The following is an 18,578-nucleotide window of genomic DNA, read 5'->3' on the forward strand; positions in this document are numbered from 1 at the left end:
CCTTAGGCAGCAGTTGCGTGCATGCCGAAGCGCAGGCGGTGTGGCCGGCGGGGCACCACCACCCACGGCCGGACAGAACCCCCGACCCGTCACACGTGTGGCTGCAGACAGACTCTGCCCGCGACTGCCCGCCGAGCGTGGAGCGGTAGTTGCCAGCGAGCTAGTCTCATCACCGCCCCCAAGCGCTGGCTCGCAACCAGCACGCATGCGACTCTGCGGCCCAGTTCCGACGCCAGGCCTCGAGGCCGCCTCCGCGGCGTGCCGGCCCCAACTGGCCCCAACTGGCCCCAACTGGCCCCAACTGGCTCCACTCCGCACGGCTCTGGTGCGAACCGCGCCCGCAACGCCTTCACGTGGGCGGCTGTCGCGTCCATGCCACTGCCAACGCCCAACGCCAGCCCGTCCCAGTGTCGGTGCCGGGTGCCGGGAGCCAGGTGCCAGGCGCCAGGTGCCAGGCGCCTGGGGCCAGTGTGATGAGGTGCGCGACGGCCACGGCCAAGGTAGGTGGTAGGTAGTAAGTCCGCCATGTTTGCCGGCGTGGAAGAATGCCCCTCCGGCCGCGACCCCAGACCGCCCGCATTCTGGGCAGGAGCGGCCGGCGACTCACGGCCGAGGAGTCATCCACCTGCACCGGGCAGCCTTCGCTTCGACGTGTGCGCCAACAGGACCTCACTCCATCAACACCAACGCCGCCCTTCACCACCTCGCTCGTATTGCACCATGTCCAGCATGTCCAGCATGTCGCTCTGCTAGCTTGCCTCCCCCGTCTGCCCGCCTACGGCTTGACCCGCACCCCAGCGACGCATATTGCCCCCTGTCGAAGCAGCCAAGATGTTACCACTACTATCGTCGACCTCATATCGAATACGGCCTTCATCATCTACCTACAAGAGCTTATCGGCAACCTTCTCGCGTTTGCCCTGATTGCGTATTGCCCGTGAGCGCCAGAGCCCACACGTCAGGTGCTTGAGCGTTGTGCTTCCACCATGGCCTCCATCTTCACTTTTGATCCAGACCCGCCGCGGGTCGCCTCGCCGTGGTCGACTCCGCGCTCAGTGACGCCGCGCGAGCCGTCTCGACCCGGCCTGTCAACCCATCCGCCCGGCGCATCCTTCGCCACGGGTGGCGCACTTGAGCCAAGGGCTGTGCTTGAATCAGACCGTGCTGTCACCAAGTTGGACGCAGAGCCCCAGGAAGGCCCTACCGAGTACAAACTACACCTTCTGCTGCGCCCACGGCGATCCTTCACCACGTCGACAACCGCTCGTCACGTGGCGGGGTCGCATCGTTCGAGTCTCGGAGTTCCAACACCTCACAGTGTCTCCGAGACGGCCGTATCGCGCACTCCCGCCAGCACTCCTCCGCGAGCCACATCCAGCCAATCACGCCAGCATCGTCTGGAACAGCTGACCACGCAGCTGCTGTGGCGGCTGCAGCAATCGTCACCATACCATTCCACGTCGGCCAATGAGCTTGTCGTTCCGCAGTTGCCTGAAGCAGCCGAGCAACTCAGGGCACCGCCTTCTCTTGCAAGGTTGCTCCCGGGATTGGAAGAAAGCAAAGGTGCATTGTACGAGATTGGCGTTGCCGACGATGGCACTTTTGTGGGGCTCGCCGACGATGAAATGGCCGAGAGCTTGACCAATCTACGCGCCATGGCAGCCAGCCTCGGTTGTACCGTCAAGGTCCTGCGCATGATCCCCGTGGGCGAATGCGCTTGGACCGACGAGATCGACGAGACGGCGCACAGTGGCAAGCTTTGGGTTGCAGAAGCTTTCATCAAGCCAGAGGTCAACAGCCCGCAGGCTCCAGGCCCTGCTGCTGTTGCTGCTGCTGCACAGAACCACCATGTCGCGCAGCCACTTTCGCACATCAGCCTTGATGACAGCACTTCCGCATCCGAGCAGCTCCGTGTCTCCCTGACCGGAGCAACCATGTCTGGCAAGTCCAGCCTGCTTGGAAGCTTGTCCACCGCAACCTTGGACAATGGAAGGGGCAAGTCTCGACTCAGCTTACTGAAACACAGACATGAAATTGCCTCTGGAATGACTAGTTCGGTCACTCAGGAGCTCATCGGCTACACCGAGTCGTCCGATGGCTCAGGTAGTGTGAATGTGATCAACTATGCTTCGGGCAATGTTGATTCCTGGAACGATGTTCATGCGGCTTGCCAGTCCAGCCGCCTGGTCTTTCTTTCCGATTCTGCTGGCCACCCGCGTTACAGACGGACTACTGTCCGCGGTCTGATGGGCTGGGCCCCGCACTGGACGTTGCTATGTGTGCCAGCAGACAACGATGAGGATACTTCTGGCAGGGTCGGTAGTACTCCGTCATCCGAAGAGGTTCTCGGCGCCGCCGCCGCTGACGTCGACCTCTCGGAGGCGCATCTAGAGCTTTGTCTCAAGTTGGAACTGCCGCTGATTGTTGTGGTTACTAAACTCGACCTAGCTTCGAAAAGCGGGATAAAGAAGACTTTGTCCAAGCTGCTTACATTTTTGAAAAAGGCTGGGAAGAAGCCGCTAATCATACCTGATTCCTCTACAACGGTAACGGAGGATGATCTCGCTGTCGTACCAGTTTCAGACCTCGAGCTCGTGCGAGCCAAGGTTACAAACGAGCTGTCGCACGACCCTCTTGTTGTCCCGATCGTGTTGACTAGCGCTTTGAGTGGTATGGGCATTCGCAAGCTGCATGCCATTCTACACCAAATATCCATTCCTTCAGCGCCGACGACGTCGACCGAAAATGGACATGCCACGCATCCACGCTCTCCTCCAAGTTCCAAGAGCAACACCCCACTCGCTACACTCTACCACGTCGAAGATGTTTGGAGACTCAACTCCAATGACGACGCTACACCCGAGACCTCCGAAATCTCCATTGTGAGCGGCCGTCTCGATTATGGTACCCTTCACCTTGGTGAGGAACTCCTGCTCGGCCCGTACCCGGTTGGCAACATCGCAGCAGTCACACTAGCTACCGAGGACGGTAGTGACAGCAGCGGTTCCCCTGGCGCTCCTTCGAGGCCAAGCGCCGCCGTCACTCCAACAAGCCGCTCTTTCCCCGGTGCTCTCTACCAAAACTTGACCCTCCCGTATCACCGAGCGTCCTCCCGCGCGCCCAAGCAGCACGAGTGGCGCCGCGTCCGCATCACGAGCATGCGAAACCTGCGTCTGCCCGTCCGAACCCTGTTCGCAGGGCAGGTCGGCTCGCTCGGGGTCCTTCCGCTCGACGACAACAACACGCCCAACGCCGCCCCGGGAGCAGCAGCAGCAGCAGCCCTGTCTTCATCGACATCCTCTTCCAGGGCCGGCACAGCAGCAGCCACAGCGGCGCTACAAGGTCGCATCCGCAAGGGCATGGTGCTCGTCCGCCCGGTCGGCGGGATCGGCAACCCGCCGCAATCCTGCCGCGCCTTCGTCGCCCGCTTTGCGGGAGAGGGCGTGCGAAGCCTGATCGTGGGCAGCCTGGCCGTCACGTACATCGCCAGCGTCAGGGCGAGCGCGAAAGTCATCGCCATCGCAATCGACGACGGCGGCGGCGGCGACGGGAAGAAGCGGCGGAAAGCGCAGAAAGACGGCAGCGGTGCCGAGGCGAACGGGAAGGAAAGGGACGGGGGAGACGACGCGTTCGGCTTCGCGTTTGACGAGAGCGAAGACGGAGACGAGGAAGCGAGCGGCGGCGAGGCGGACGACGTTGACAGGGACGGCGGCGGCGGCGGCGGCGAAAGCGACGAGGGCACGCTCGTGACTTTCCAGTTCGTGGCGACGCGCGAGTTCATCGAGGTGGGGGCGCGGGTGTTGGTGATGGAGGGTGGCAGAAGGCAGAGGGAGGTGGCAGACAGGTCCGAGAGGAGCGTGGTGGGTCTGGAGGGCTTCGCCGGCAAGGTGGTCGAGTGGTTTGGATGACGGGGGCCGGAGAAGTATGGCTCTCCCTCTCTCTCTCTCTCTTTTCTAGCGGAGGCAAGCGTCGAAGGGAGGTTTGTCATTTTATACACTTGGATTCGCATTTTTGAGTTTGCACTATGCTCTTATTCGTTGTACTTGAATCTTGCTCGCTTTCGCCGTTCCTGGATTAGACTTGGATTAGACTCGTTGCATTGTGTATATCATCACAAGGGGCAGGAACGCCGTGTGTGAAGATGGGTTGGACTCGTGAATCACTTTCATGATACGCTTGGCATGTGTATGTTTGTTTTACAAAACTTCAGTTCAGCTTATCTATCCTACAGCCAACTTTCTCCAATACCACAACGCTTTTTCCCCCACTACCATTTTTTTTTCACTCCGTCTTCGGCTGCAGTCACAAAATCAAGTCAAGTAAAGAACCCCATTCAACCACCATCCCCCAGAATCACGCTCAACAACGACACTACTACTCCGGTGGTGTGGCCCTGCTATGAGGAAGAGTGAAGAAAAGAAAAGAAAAGAGAAAGAAAAGAAAAGCAGACATAGATAGACATCCCCCCCCATCCCATCTATTTCGCGCCAGCCATCTTCGTGATCCTCGGCCCCCTCTTCGTGATGGCCTCCTTCAACTTGCCCTTGACGACGGCCTTCTTCTCCACCTTGCGCACGTACACCCTGACCTCGTCCCTGCCGACCAGGTGCTCGCCGCCGAACGCCGCGTCCTCGACGCTCCGGAGGACGAGCTCCGAGCCGCCGGGCCCGACGCTGCTCCGCAGCACGCCCGGGCTGGCCGAGCCGTACTTGTCGGGCGTGAAGAAGAGCCTCCTGCGCGCGCTGCCGTCGGCGCTGAAGGGCGTGCCGTCGCGGCTGCGGTGGCCCCTGCGCATGCCCGAGGGCGGCGTGGCGAAGACGGCCGGGCTGGCCTCGCGGCTGAAGCGGCCGGAGCCGCGGAGCGACATGGCGTTGAGGCCGGCGGCGATGTCGTCGTCGTCGTCGTCGTCTTCCCCGTCGCCCTCGGCCGGGTGGTGCTCCGAGTCTCCGTCGTCGCCGCCGAGGAGGCGCATCTTCCGGAGCTGGTTCTCCAGCACGTCGAGGTTGCCGCTCTTCTGCTCGATGATGGCCGTCATCTTTTTGATCGTGTTCTCGACCGCCTCGGCCGTCGGCGTGGCCGTCGGGTTGGTGGCGCCGCCCGCCTTGCTGGCCTGGGCGAACGAGATGCGCGTCTTGAGGAGGACGATGCCTTCTTCGGCGCCTGCGAGGAGCTTCTGTGTTTGCGCAAAGGCTGAGCGGAGCTGTGCTTGCTGTGCGCTCTGCTCTTCCGAGAGGGGCGTTGAGCGCGTGATGGCGAGCTTGGACGGGTCGCGGCGCTGCTCGATCGACTTGCGCACGTCGTTGAGGCGCCTGCGCAGTTGACCAACGTCCTTGGAGAGGCGAATCAGGCTGCGGATCTTGTTCTGAACGTCAGCGACGCGGCCTGTGTCCAATGAGCGCTCAAGACCGTTCTCTGTCTTGGAAAGATCCTCAATCTCCGCAAGAACCCAATCGTTATCTTCAGGGTCATCGACATTTACGTCAAGGTCATCGCGTGAGCGACCCTCGTGAGTGATTTCGTTGTGGCCCTTGATGAAACCTGCCAGATGATGTGCGTTGAGGCCAACAGTGTCAATCATGCTCTGCATGTCTCTGTAGAGCTGTTCAACCGACCCAGACACACTGGAGGGACCGGCCCTTCCGGCGTAGTCTTGATGAACGTAGAAGTCTTCCAACGTCTTGGTGGCACGGGGGGATGAAGATAAAATCGCCCGTGTCGCCTCGAACTCTTGGTCGTCTCCCAAATCCTGGAACACGGGATCCTGCGACAGAGGCACCTGAGACCGCGATGTTGCGCGCGAGATGGGAGCCGGAGGTGGTATTGTCACCGCCTGTCGCCTAGGGCCAGGGCTGAGTATCGATCCCGAAGCCGCACGGACTGGGCTGGGCGACCGGAGAGTTTCCTCACGCCGATCGAACGTCGGCTGAGGGAAGGAAGGTGTGGGTCCGATGTGTTTGGGAATACCAGCGGGCGTAGTTGACATGGCGAAGGTATTCCGGCTTGGGGAACGAACGGGTGAGCGAGACGGGCTGCGGGACTTGGGTTGGGCCATTGGTCTGGACCTGGAGTCTGAACGAGTCTGTTCTACAGGAGGGAAGCTCCAGGCGTTGTTGTTCGTGGTAGGCGCGGAGGGGGGGAGGGCAGGCTCGTTCTTCTTCTCGGGAATCTCCGAGAGTGAAGGCGACTCTGGCTTCTCAACCTTTACAGGAGGGCTGCCCGCAATCGGAGGGAAATCCTCCTCCTCAGGCTCCTCCTTATTTTCCTTGGAAGATGTAAAGTCTGGAGGAAGAGGAGCATCTTCTGGCTGGAAATTGTCCTCCTTGGGCGTTTTCTTAGTGAAATCGGGCGGCAAAGGGGCCGCTTCAGGCTGGGAGTCCTCCTTCGTGGCCGGCTTCTTGGTGAAGTCTGGCGGCAGAGGGGCAGTTTCCGGAGCAGGGGACTTGGCTTTCTCTGCAGGCTTGCCGAACAGATTAGATCCGGTGGACGGGAACGGAGAAGCGGGTTTGGTGGAACCAAACAGACCACCACCGGTCTTGGGGGCATCTTGGGAAGTGGCGTTTTCCGTCTTATTACCAAACAGGGCCGACCCAGCCTTTTCAGGAGCGTTGTTTCCTGGCTTTCCCTGAGTCTTCTCAGCGTCACCCAAAGCTGCACTAAAAGAGGACCCAAGACCAAAACTGCCAAAACTGGAACCTGTCTCAGGCTTCGGCAAATCGTCTTTCGCAGATCCATCTCCTTTGAACGCAGAATCGAGCTTGAAGCCACTATTGCTCAGCCCGAAGGGACCCGGCTTCGCAGGCTCCTTTGGAGTATCATCTCCATTGGCATGATCCGCATCGCCCATGTCCGACTCTTGAGTCTGGGGTTGTTCCGCCTCCTTCTTTTGGCCGAAAAGGTTCGCCGACGGCTGGGTGGGAGCTCCGAAGGATGAGGACTTGACTGTCGAGCCGCCTGCAGTCGAATTTAGCGAGACCGTAGATGCGAAACTGGGTTCGGTTTGTAGACCGAAACTCTGGTTGGGCGTACCACCGAAAGAACCACTAGAAAATGCCGACTGCCCAGGCTTGTTTGCCGCCAAAGCTGCGAATGTTGTCTGCTGCCCTTGCTTTGCTGCACCAAATGGCGATGCGCTCTGCTGGTTGAATTTAGCAAACCCACTCTCGCTCGAACCCGAGCTGGCAAAGCCTCCACTAGGCTTAGGAATCTGTGAAGGTGTCGGAGCGGGGCTTCCCCATGGAGAAGCCTTCTGGCCTAGACCACTAGCTGAGCCAAACCCTGCACCAGTTCCAGGCTGGGAGGGTGCTCCAAATGCCGGCTTGCCGAACGCTGGAGTGGCCGGTTTCGATGCCGATCCAAAAGCAGACTGTCCGAATGCAGGCGCACTGGTGGCACTACCGACGCTGGTGGATGCCCAAGGGGACTTGCTTTGACCCAAAGGAGATGCACCACCAAAGCCTGAACTGCCGAAGGCCGGTTGACCAAAACCGGACTTTCCAAACGGACTCGACGAAACAGGAGCAGCTGGTTGGCTTTGTTGCGGTGCGGGTGCAGATTGGGCACCATTTGCTGCGGCAAGGCCCTCATAGGTAGTTCCTGACTCAACTGATGAGTTGTAGACTATCCACCAAGCGTTCAGGTAGCCTTCGTGGTTCAGTACCATGACCGCTGGGAGTGGGGTCTTCGTCCATTCAATGTCACTACCGCTGATGGGCTTGTACACCTTTTCCTTGCTAGAGAGATCAAGTGCAAGGCCGAGTGGAGATGAATCTTCCATGTCAGGATATGAATCTGCATCGACAGTGCTAGGCATAGAAGCCTTTCTAGCATCATCGGCCGTGACTGTCGGAACGTAGCTGTTCGTGACCGGGTTTTCTCGTGAGAGAGGCTGAGAGCTCTTTGTGATCAGTCCAAGCTCCAGACCTCCGGTAGAAGAGACCAGCACAAGGTCATCTAAGTCAGGCTTCCAATTCCTCAGACGAGAAATGAAGTAGTGAGGCGGCTGATTGCGGATCTCGCCCCAGCCGTCGCAAGCGGACAGAATAAATTTGCTGAAGGTGTAATTTTGGGTATTCTTAGTGCGCGAGACCATGTGGTAGGACATTTCAGGAGGGGAACCCTGTTCCATGCTCGTAGGCGCATGGACAATGAAGAAATCGTCGTTTGTTAACCATGAGATGCAGGAAACTACTTGTGTGAGCACGGAGCTTCAGCCTGGGATGATGAATATACGTACCGTGCTGATCTCCCTCCAAAGTCGGAGGGCGCGGCATAAGTCCTGTCAAAGAGCCGTCCGGCTTCATCTGGACGACAGTGCCGTCGGCCAGACCAGCGACCAGCTGCTTTCCCTTGTTGCTCCAAGTCGCGCAGCTCACGTTATCCTTCAGCACAGCCCCATTCTGTGTCTTGACAAAACCTCCCTGCTTCAGACTCGCAATCATCAATTGTCCCTTCTCCGTGACGACGGCAATGTTTTCTGCCAGCTCAGGTGCCGGATTTGGTATCAATGCCCGCACACCCATGCCATCCGTACCTATCTGCAGAGCTGGACTGTTATTCTTCTGCAAAAGCGCGGCGACTTCGTGTATTGCCAGCCCTCCGCCCTGTTGCGCCGATATGACCAAGTACTGCTCGTCCGACGTGAATGTAATCTGAGACAGGCGCGGCATAGAGACGGTAAGCTCCGGACTGAAGGGAACAACGGGATCCTTGTTGGATTCATCGCGCTCTGAAGTCAAGGCAGCGCGAATGCTGTCGGCGGAGGCGATGACCAGACAATCCGGACCGGCGGCGGCAACAACACCTTTTCTTGGGGCTGCGGCGAAGAGGTTGGACTCGGCCCGCGGCAGGTCGTCGACGCGCCACGGCGATGGCAGCAGCTTGAGCTTGTTGGTGATTTTAGTCTTCGGATTCCGCGCGGAGATGGCGGCGAACCCGAGGTGCTGTAGATGCGGGTCAGCATGCAAAGGGCTGATATTGTGGAAGGCATTGCCGTTCTGCTTTTTGGAGCTGGTAATTGGAATCAGTCGCAGTACCTCTGTCTGAATATCCTCAATGTCGTCCGCCTGTCTAGCTACTGGGCTGGCCACGCCACCCATGGAAAAGGCCATGTTTGCTCCGGGGTATCAGAGTCGCCGTCTCCGAGGAGGCAGGTTGGACGAGGCGGAGTGCGGTCCGGCGCGCTTAGAGGGCGCTTTTCGCGACGGCGCGATGGTTTGGGAGGACGAGCAAAACAAGAGAGCAAGCTCGCACCGAAGGGAATGGCGCGCAGTCGCAGGAGCCTGGGCAGGCTCGGGCGGCGAGTAGCTCAGGCAGCGGGGCTGTGGAAGGCGCTGTCACTCCTGGGCGAGGCGGGGATTGGAAGGTGTTGTGGAAGGCGGCGGGCGGGCTGGAATGGACGCGAGGTCGAATGCCCGGACCGCCTTGCGTCGTCTCGCGCGTTGCCTGGAGCGAGCTTGAGCTTCCCGCCAGCAGCTCAAGCAACACCATCCCTCCGCCCACCGTCCACCGTCCACCACCACCACTCTCCAACTCCGCTTGCCTCCTCACTAGGCTTGCAATCCCCCGCTCCCTTTGTACCGCCCGTAATCGTCCGCCGCGCTCGACGCAAGCCTTTCGACCTCACGCCGCCGGGCTGACCTCGACTCCCACCACGTCCGTCATACCCATCTGCCGCCACAATGCCGGGCTTCGACTTCTCGAATTACAACCGTAATGCGGCTCTGCACGCCCAGGGCGTTCCGCTCCCCAAGGCCACCAGCACCGGTACCACCATCGTTGGATGCTTGTTCGATGGCGGCGTCGTCATTGCCGCCGATACCAGAGCCACGAGCGGACCCATAGTAGCTGACAAGGTGCGGTAAAGAGCTTCGTCGCAAGCATGCCAAGGAGAACCCCCCTGGACACGGCTAACTCGACGGATTGCAGAACTGCGAGAAGCTCCACTACATCGCCCCGCAGATCTGGTGTGCCGGTGCCGGCACGGCGGCCGACACGGAGTTCACGACGGCGCTGATGTCGTCCAACTTGGAGCTGCATGCGCTGTCGACGGGCCGCAAGCCGCGCGTCGTGACATGCATGACGATGCTGAAGCAGCACCTGTTCCGCTACCAGGGCCACATCGGCGCCTACCTCGTCGTCGCCGGCGTCGACCCGACCGGCGCCCACCTCTTCACCGTCCACGCCCACGGCTCCACCGACAAGCTGCCCTACGTGACCATGGGCTCTGGCTCGCTGGCCGCCATGTCCGTCTTCGAGACCCAGTGGCAGCCGGCGCTCAACCGCGACCAGGCCGTTAAGCTATGCTCCGACGCCATCTTGGCCGGTATCTTCAACGATCTGGGCTCCGGTAGCAACGTCGACGTCGCCGTCATCACCGAGGAGAAGACGAGCCTCCTGCGCAACTACATCCAACCCAACCAGCGCGAGAAGAAGCAGCGCAACTACCGCTTCCCCCGCGGCACCACCGCTGTGCTCAACGAGAAGGTCATCAAGAAGGAGGACGTTAGCAAGTACGTTACGGTGCACGAGCTCACCGAGGGTGAGCAGACTGCGGAGAGGATGGACGTTGACGCATAAGCGCCGACATGGAATGAGGGCAGTTGAGACGAAGCCGATGTAGACTACGAAAAGAAGGGCGCTGGCTTTTCGCAGAGGGATAGAAATTGGACCTGTTGCTGCGTCGCAGCAGGGACCAGACTTGGAGAAATGAAACCATGTCTTAATGAGCTTCCGGACCTTGCGGATTGACACGAACATATTGGTTTAAGACTGATTTATTGCGAGGCCTGTGTACACGACTTCAGTTTCGAGCCATGGCTGTCAAATGCTCGAGTGTTGCAAGTGATGACAAACGCTGCTTCTTGTCGAATTTGCGGTCGAAGTCGAGCATGGACGGATTTGACTGTCCTGGTGTCCGAACTGTGTGGTGGGGAGTCTAAAGATATGAGGGTAGCAGGTTGTACTTGGAAAGCGAAATAATGATGGATTTGGGGTATATAACATCAAACAGCAACATTTGTTTTCTGGCGTGGTAAGCTATAATGAATTCATTTCTTGCCTTTTACCAGAAGTGACCGTGTGGCTGCCACTAAACGCCATTAAAGAATCTTTGGAAACAAACAGAACGTCACCTCATGTGGTCGATTCTCGTTTTGAGCACGACGCGGTCATCAATGTTTCTTTTTGGCTTGAGACGGCCCACTTTTTGGTACCTTCGAGCTATCTCATTGGCGGCACCGGCATAAGTTCGGAAAGCGCAATCTGGCCCAACGAATCAACTCGATGTATGAAGAAGGTGTTGATACAAAAGTGACTTGCCATTGGGCGTAAAGACAAGATTTACTAGCTCTGTCTTTTCGCAGTCAGAGATGCATACAACACTACCACAAGAACATACCGCAGGCACTTCAGTGAGCATCAGCAGGCAGCAAAATTAGTAGACAGTGACAACGTCAGGGAGAGCGCTTGGGTCTGGTGGTGAGGAAAGAATTCACATCCACCATGTTTGTTCCTGCTTCGCCATCGCTATGCAAATGAAGGGTATAGTTACAGAGAAACTTGCCCTCGGCGTTACCCACTGAATGCCATTTCCTCATCGGGTGCAGCCGGGGGTTTATGTTTTTTTCAGGAAAGCAGAGGCACGCTGAAAGCTGAAATGGAAATTGGAATGATTACTCGTCGCTCATACCCCAAACCCCCCACACAAGACTCGTAAGGGGGATGGCCTAGTTGTCGTCATCCTCTCCATCTTCGACTGTCGGCTGTCGAGATGGAGGCCGCTCACTCGCAAGAGTGGAACTACTGACTCCATCGATCTGGGAAGCAGCACCTTCAGCGTCAGCAGATTCGGGCCTTGGTGCCTTTGTCGAGCTTCCTTCAGAACCAGTTGTAGACGTTGTGTTGTTCGCTACTTCAGAGGATTCAGCAGCAACAGGATGGGACGGGTGCTCCGAGTGAGATGAGATGTCCGAACCCCCGAGATTTGCTGGGTCAGAAGATGGAGGGATATGAGCCATGGAGCCGATAGAAACAGGCTCATTAGCATGTTGCGCGGTGGGTGGGTTGGCTGCGTTGGTTGGCAAGCTCGGGGGGGCCAGTGTTTGTACATTGACTTCAGAATTGTTAGGCCTGGTGTGGTTCTCGCGGAGGCCAGGGGGAGCATGGCCTGGTATCGTGTTAGCTCGGCTATTAAGCCTGCCCAGAAAAGGTTCCATACCGGTCCCATTAAAGGTCGTAGCGGTAGGAGGGGCCTGCATTGACAAGTCGGAAGTATAATCGCGGCCTCGAGCTTCGTCCAGTGTCCGTGTCATTGTGTCGTTCCAGTTTTGTAGAGAGGCCGCAGCATCTGCGGCAGACTGTGCCGTTGAGCGAGCAGGAGGAGAGTGATGGCTCGGTCCTTGGTTTCCTGGCTCTTGCGCCTGCGTAGCATCGGCCCTATGGAGTGGCAAGAGCGTCCACCCGGGAGGCAAATTCAATCCTTGCGGAAGATTTGGATCGTGGGCTTCCATGACAGGCTGTTCCGCATTGGCGTTAAAAAGACGCGGCTGGTTCAAGTCGTGCCCCAATGTTGCGTTGAGATTGAGACCGTCAGTGTTGAGGCCGGCAAACATGTTCGCAAGCGGGGATTGGGCATCTTGCGCGGGCTGGGCACCATTGACAACAGTAGCTGCCGCTACGCGACGAAGACGCATGTACTCTGCCTGCAATGCCCGGACAAGGTGCAGTTGATGCTGCGCGACATTCAGAGCCTGAATATCGCTCACCAGGCGACGCTCCAGCTGATCTAGCCACATGGTCTGCGCAATGACAGAATTCGCCCGGAGAGGGTCTGCCGTCGCCTCACGCAGGAGCGCACGAGACGAGCGGTCACTGAGGCCTCCACGCTGCTGTTGCTGTTGCTGGTACTGTTGCTGCATCTGTTGCTGAGCCTGCTCGTGTTGCTGTCGTCCGTGCTCTACTATTTGAGCGAGCGGGTTGTCCGCCTGCGCGTTGTTCAGGTTCACTGCGCGGACGCCATATCCAATACGGAACGGGCCAAATTGAATTTGACGCATGCGAGGGAGAGGAGGCTGCTGGGCATTCCCGTCTTGTGGGATGCCATTCGGAGCACCTTGCTGAAGTCCAGGTTGTGCACCAACATTGGCGGCTGGGTTGGCTCGATTTGCCTGTTGACGTTGCCGAGCCTCTTCGACGAGTACCGGCTGGCGACAGGTGGGACAAGCCTGTTGGCGTTCAAGCCAACTGCGCAAGCAACTGATATGGAGACAATGGCCACAAGGTAGCTTCTTCGCCCTGTGGCGTTCGTCAATTGGACGCTGCGGAGTTTGTGCTGGCGGGGCGCCACCAGCAGCAGCAGCTTGTGCTTGCTCAGGCGTTGTCCATGGGCGCATCTCCTCGCGGCAGATGATGCAGATGTTGTTTTCCCCGAGGTCTTCATTGGTAGCGTCAGGGTAACGAGAGTTCATGTCCCGTGTAGCGTTGCGATAGCGTAAGAAGTCGTAAATGCGCTTATGGAACGAGCGGAATGTTAGAAGGACGTCTCTCATGATGTGAATGGGAAGACCGTGGAAGGTCATGAGGATGACGAAAAATGCCATGTAGATGGTCAGCTTGACAAAGTCCTTTGCAAGGTCCAAGTAGAAGATCCATCGGCCCTTGCCTTCCCATCCAGGCACGTCGATCTCATTGTCATCAACTTCGATGTTTTCGGCAGCCAGCTCCGCCGCCGTAAGCAAGCCTTCGCCAGTCTCCTCCCTCTGTCGCTGTCTCTCGGCTCTCCTCTCCTCAAGCATCTCCTGTCTCTTGGCGTCTGTCTGCTTATGTTGGACGGTCAGATCAATGAGGCACAGGATATGCCTGAAGAAGGTGGCGAAGGACTCGATGAGGAGCAGAGCATATTCGAAGCCAAACATGACGATCATGTTTGGTCGTGCCTGGCGCAGGACCGTGTCCACGCAATATCCGAGCATCACCGAGTCGTACGCAATGGACAGTATCAGCGAAGAGGACAGGCGGGAGTGGAAGAAGATCTCGTTTGAGGTCGGGGGCTGTTGCTCCACGAACTCGACTCGGCCAGCACCAATCCATTGCCAGATCTTGCCAGCAATGAGGCTGACAAACATGACAAAGAACCACACCCCCACGTCGTCACGGAAGATAGTCATAGCTAGCAGTGTCTCTGTGATGGCGAACCAGGCGTGTTCGTAGAGGCGCTCGACTTCCATGGGGCGGAGCGGTCCGTAGAGGAGGCGCTGGAGTCCGTACATGAAGGAAGCCGTGAGGAGGAGGACAAGGTTCGTGAGTATCTACCAAAGCTATTAGGACAAGGCGACCTCGGGGATGCGGGAACGATGTACCATGAGGCAGGCATTTGACTGAGAGAGATAGACACATGCGGAGTAGAAGTTAGGCCTTTCGTATGCGGCGCGAAGCAGCACCGAGGCGGCCAGGGCCACGGAGGTCTGTTGCGACAAGGTCAGCGCATCCGCGCATTGCGGAGCTCGGCGGCGAGAGCTGGAGCAGTGCAGCTTACCCCAACGTAGGCGGCGATCCGCATGATGGTGAGCCTGTGCAAATCAAAGCAAGACTGAGTAGCGCGAGATCTCCATCTGCATGGGCAGAAGAAGGTAAGAGAAATGCAGCGGGTGGTTGGTGGTGGGGGTGATGTTGCGCTGCTCGTGCGCAGCTCCCGGACGTGAATCGGACACGTTCACGCAAACGCCGGGTGAAGCTGCAACCGCGCGGAACCGGCAACGACTTTCTGACGCCATGAGCGGAGCAGCAACGGAGTCAACCATTCCCGGCCTTGTGCATATTTGCACTCGAATGTCACGGCACTAGATGTATTCTGAGACTGGCGATGTCTCCTTTCTCTTTTTTCCAACATCTTGGACTCCTACCAGAGAACGAGTGGCCCAAACTCAGCCATACGCATATTGGCGTTTCAAACATAGTAGAATATCATGCCTCCTTAGTGGTCTAGCTAGACATGTGCAGCCCAAAATTGTGACGGGAAACACACTAGAAAGAAACGCAACATCCATCGGAGGAAACTTGCCCGTCTCCTCCAAAGCTCTCCACGAAAGAAGTCACTTCCCTGTGCCCATTTCACTTCCCTCTAGGAAAAGCTAAGATTGAATCTGAACGGGCGCGGGCCTTTGAGGGCACGCATCAGAAGCTTTGTGTAGAAGTAATTTCAGTTGTATCGCTCATTAAGAGGTACATCATACTTTTCCCCAAGGCAATTCATCTCTTCGTCATGATGCGAATGTCAGGTTGATCGCTTTACAACTTGCCCTTCGTCTCCTCGGCTGCGCCCTTTGCCTTACCACTGAGCTCACTGGCCTTTCCCTTGGCCTCGCCGGCCACCTCGTGTGCCTTGCCCTTTGCCTCGGCGGCGATGCCATCTGCCTTCTGCTTGCCGATGCCACTAGCGTCCTTGACCTTGCCGGCAGCCTCCTCTGCATGGGGGATCAGGTTAGCTTGTGCTCAGCTCAAGGACGTGCAATTGGTTCCCAAGCCAGGGTAGCTTGGGATGAGGTGCTGATGACGTACCGCCCTTCTCAATGCCCTTTACAGCTGCATCGGAAACAGTCCTGTCAATCTTCTTGGCAGCATCCTTGACGCCTTCGACGGTGCTCTTTTGAAAGCGAGCCGAGGTGGTGAAGAGGCGGGCGTTGCGAGCAAAGGTAGTGCGAAGCATTGTGGCGGCTTTGTACGGGTGAGATGGAGACAGTTCGCAAGGAATTGGGTGTTGCTGGATGAAGAGCGATGTGGCGAGATGGAGGAGCGGCTGGTTGAGGAAAGCAGAATGCAAACGAGAGGAGAACGGCAGGCGCGCCAGTTGATGTATACAGCTTGGGACTGACGTCAGTTGCATGCAGCACCGGGGGGCTTGGGCCGTGCGCCATCGCGATTCGTCCAAATGCCATCATTCCGCACGCCACCATCCCTGCTCTCCCCACGCCGCAAAAGCCGCATCCTGCCCCCAGCCCCTCTCCACCCCGGCCTTCTCACGACTTCATAACCTCATCGCTACGTTATCCCTCTCAACTCTCGTCCTCAATTGCGTCTTCGCTACATCCAGACGCATCGAACCTTTCCATGGCGTCGTCGATCCATCTGCCTAGTCAACGATAGTCTCTTCCCGGCCGTTCACGTGTCTGGAGACTTGCCATTCTGCCCTCACCATGTAGGTTTGGACGCAGGTACTCGTCCAGTCTCAGCAAGTGTCCAAGCTTTGAGTGAAGCTAAAGACTCTCATGGATGGAGAGTCGCGCCCGATTGATTTGGTTTGATAGCGATGTGGCGTTGTCTACCAAGGTGCGCTGTGAAATGCTTGGTGCGCATTCTTACCTGTGTGCGATACCGGTCTTTATCAACCTGGTTCTTGAAAGGTTTGGAGCTATGCTTGACATGTCCCAACGAGAGATGTAGGTCTGAGAGGTTACATGCTGGTCATACGCAAAGTCAGTGACTCGGCTGGTCTGTTCAACGGGTCCGACGTTACATTCTGCCAACCGACTCTCGCTCGCTGTTGGCCTAAAGTATACGGGAAGCATACGGTCGCAGCTGTGTTTGATATACTTACTTCCCTCCTGTTCGAACAAGAACCTCCCTGCAAGGAATACATAGACCCTTGGCCGATCAACCGGTGTATATATATCTTTCTCTACGCCATTTAAAAATCCAGGCGCACAACGGTGAACTACCTCCCACTTTACCGACAGACGTGGTGCTTATCTGGCAGGTGTCCACAAGTGATAGACGAACAGTGGCAGCATCAAATCATGATAATGGACAGGGAACTGTTCTGACGCTCGTACCCGTCATATGCATGATCTCTATTTCCTCTGTTACGTACACAATCTGTCACCAAAAAAAAGGCGTCTGTACTCATAAGAGGTCATGGTTGATACAACGTTGGTGGCGCTCACTGTTGATTACTGCATAGTGGGGATTGGATTCCGAAGACGGTTACAATGGATCCCTCTTCACCTTATGATAACATCACCAATCTCAGCTCATAGTTCACACGTTGTCAAAAATGTCATCGTCCATTATTTACTGTCATTTCATTGGCGCAACCGGAGAGACGCCTTTCTATTTTTGGTCCAGGTAGTTCGGCATAGAACCAAGAACCTTATTGCCATCATCATACACACACGTGTGGCCCGTCTTGTCGTCCGGGACGAGGAGTAAGCCATGATCACTTCATCTGCTTCCCACTCTTCTCAGCCATCCATTATGCCATAAGATCTCGTCTAAACTGTGCAGCGGCAACAAGCGGATATTCCTCTAAGCAGCCCACACATCCTTGCCAACAGTCTCGATCCAGTTACCCAGCTGGTTGACGCTCGAATCCCAGTCCCTCAGCCTGGTCCTCATACCCTCGATCTGCTTCATGTCCAGCACCTTCGGCTGAACCCAGTTGATCTTGGCAATCTGATCTACTTGGTCGATCGTTCCCTTCAGCAGACCCAAGCTCAAGGCTTTCATGATCAGATGTTCAATTTGGTCGATGGGCACCTTGGTTTCTTGGGAGATGGCTTGGAAGGTCATGGTGCGGTCCTGAGGGGGGCGGCGGAAGACCGTCTCGGTGAGAGCAGCCAGGGAGATCTTCTGGTAAAGGAACTGCTGGTGCTCATTAAGGAGGTTGTTCTTGGAGATGTTTCCGGAAAGGACGTCGTAAGCGGCCAGATCGCCGCGGTTGAAGGCGAAGAGGAGGTCACGAAGCCAGGAGTGAGGGGTGTTCGTGAGGGAGTCGAGAATAGGATGGAGAAGGAGCTCTCCGAAGTTGTAGATGGAGTCTGAGACGAGAGCAGCAATGCTTAGGTCGTAAGCACGTTGCATGGTCTCCTCGCGGGGAAGCTCCGAAATGTCCACGCATGCGAGGAAGAGAAGAGCGTTCTTGTAGTATGAAGCAAACTCTTGTTGCGACTGAAAACGTCAGCTGCATCATCCACGACAATAACGGAAGTGGCACCTTGTAGTATTCGGCGTTCACGCGGTAGAAAGATGCGTGAACGACAGTCTCGACCGTGTCGAATGAGTCCAGGATGCGCTCGCTCTCGTCAAGCTTCTTCCGTGAGGCGGGGAAATCACGCAGCTGTAGTTGGACGCTGGCCACGGCGACGGTGGCGTAGACATATGCATCTTGAGAGGCAGGCTTGTTGGCCTTGTTGGCAAGGCTCTGGAGGAAGGTGAGGCGCTCCTTATCATCTACATCACCTGAATTAGCTTCGTTTTCGGCTGAATCTGTCTTGTTCGGGTGTGCGTACCCTTGAACTGCGATGCGGCGCTCAGGCCGAGGGTGACGAGCTTCAACTGGTTGATCTTGTCGGCGAAGGTGCGAACGAAGGTGTTGAACAGGTTTATCCGCTGGGGAGCGCTCTGCGGATGGCTGTAGAACTCGACCAAGGTGTCGGTAAGCTCGTGCCACAGCTTGCGCTCCCAGTAATCCTCGAAGTTTAGGAAGAAGGGTTGCAGGTCGTCGGGAGCGGCGTCGCGCTGCTCCGCAAGGTAATCCGGAATCATCTCCAGGTCTTTGGCCGTCGGTCCCGCCATCTTGACGACGGTGT

The 18,578-nt window shown here is 57.3% G+C and overlaps 6 protein-coding genes across 6 annotated transcripts; 2 read left to right on the forward strand and 4 right to left on the reverse strand.

The window, feature by feature from the left end:
• Positions 1-986: 986 nt before the first annotated feature.
• Positions 987-3,908, forward strand: BKCO1_2100038 (gtp-binding protein 2; the record flags this gene model as incomplete). The annotated part of the gene is made up of 1 exon (XM_020272693.1): positions 987-3,908. One exon carries the CDS (start codon positions 987-989, stop codon positions 3,906-3,908), a length of 2,922 nt encoding a protein of 973 aa, XP_020130901.1.
• Positions 3,909-4,477: 569 nt separating this feature from the next.
• On the reverse strand, positions 4,478-9,107 carry BKCO1_2100039 (nuclear pore complex subunit nup159; the record flags this gene model as incomplete). The annotated part of the gene is made up of 2 exons (XM_020272694.1): positions 4,478-8,184; positions 8,234-9,107. 2 exons carry the CDS (start codon positions 9,105-9,107, stop codon positions 4,478-4,480), a joined length of 4,581 nt encoding a protein of 1,526 aa, XP_020130900.1.
• Positions 9,108-9,677: 570 nt separating this feature from the next.
• On the forward strand, positions 9,678-10,575 carry BKCO1_2100040 (proteasome component pup1; the record flags this gene model as incomplete). Its single annotated transcript, XM_020272696.1, has 2 exons — positions 9,678-9,851; positions 9,925-10,575. The coding sequence occupies 2 exons, from the start codon at positions 9,678-9,680 to the stop codon at positions 10,573-10,575; spliced, it is 825 nt and encodes a 274-aa protein (XP_020130966.1).
• A 1,148-nt stretch (positions 10,576-11,723) lies between these two features.
• BKCO1_2100041 (ring finger protein) lies at positions 11,724-14,554 on the reverse strand (the record flags this gene model as incomplete). Its single annotated transcript, XM_020272697.1, has 4 exons — positions 11,724-12,163; positions 12,215-14,303; positions 14,355-14,459; positions 14,531-14,554. The coding sequence occupies 4 exons, from the start codon at positions 14,552-14,554 to the stop codon at positions 11,724-11,726; spliced, it is 2,658 nt and encodes an 885-aa protein (XP_020131017.1).
• Positions 14,555-15,282: 728 nt separating this feature from the next.
• On the reverse strand, positions 15,283-15,700 carry BKCO1_2100042 (lea domain protein; the record flags this gene model as incomplete). The annotated part of the gene is made up of 2 exons (XM_020272698.1): positions 15,283-15,458; positions 15,553-15,700. 2 exons carry the CDS (start codon positions 15,698-15,700, stop codon positions 15,283-15,285), a joined length of 324 nt encoding a protein of 107 aa, XP_020131015.1.
• A 1,595-nt stretch (positions 15,701-17,295) lies between these two features.
• BKCO1_2100043 (proteasome regulatory particle subunit) lies at positions 17,296-18,564 on the reverse strand (the record flags this gene model as incomplete). Its single annotated transcript, XM_020272699.1, has 3 exons — positions 17,296-17,937; positions 17,984-18,219; positions 18,279-18,564. The coding sequence occupies 3 exons, from the start codon at positions 18,562-18,564 to the stop codon at positions 17,296-17,298; spliced, it is 1,164 nt and encodes a 387-aa protein (XP_020131016.1).
• Between the last annotated feature and the right edge of the window lie 14 nt (positions 18,565-18,578).

This window comes from Diplodia corticola (assembly GCF_001883845.1).
Source record: "Diplodia corticola strain CBS 112549 chromosome Unknown scaffold21, whole genome shotgun sequence".
Taxonomy (NCBI): Eukaryota; Fungi; Ascomycota; class Dothideomycetes; order Botryosphaeriales; family Botryosphaeriaceae; genus Diplodia; species Diplodia corticola.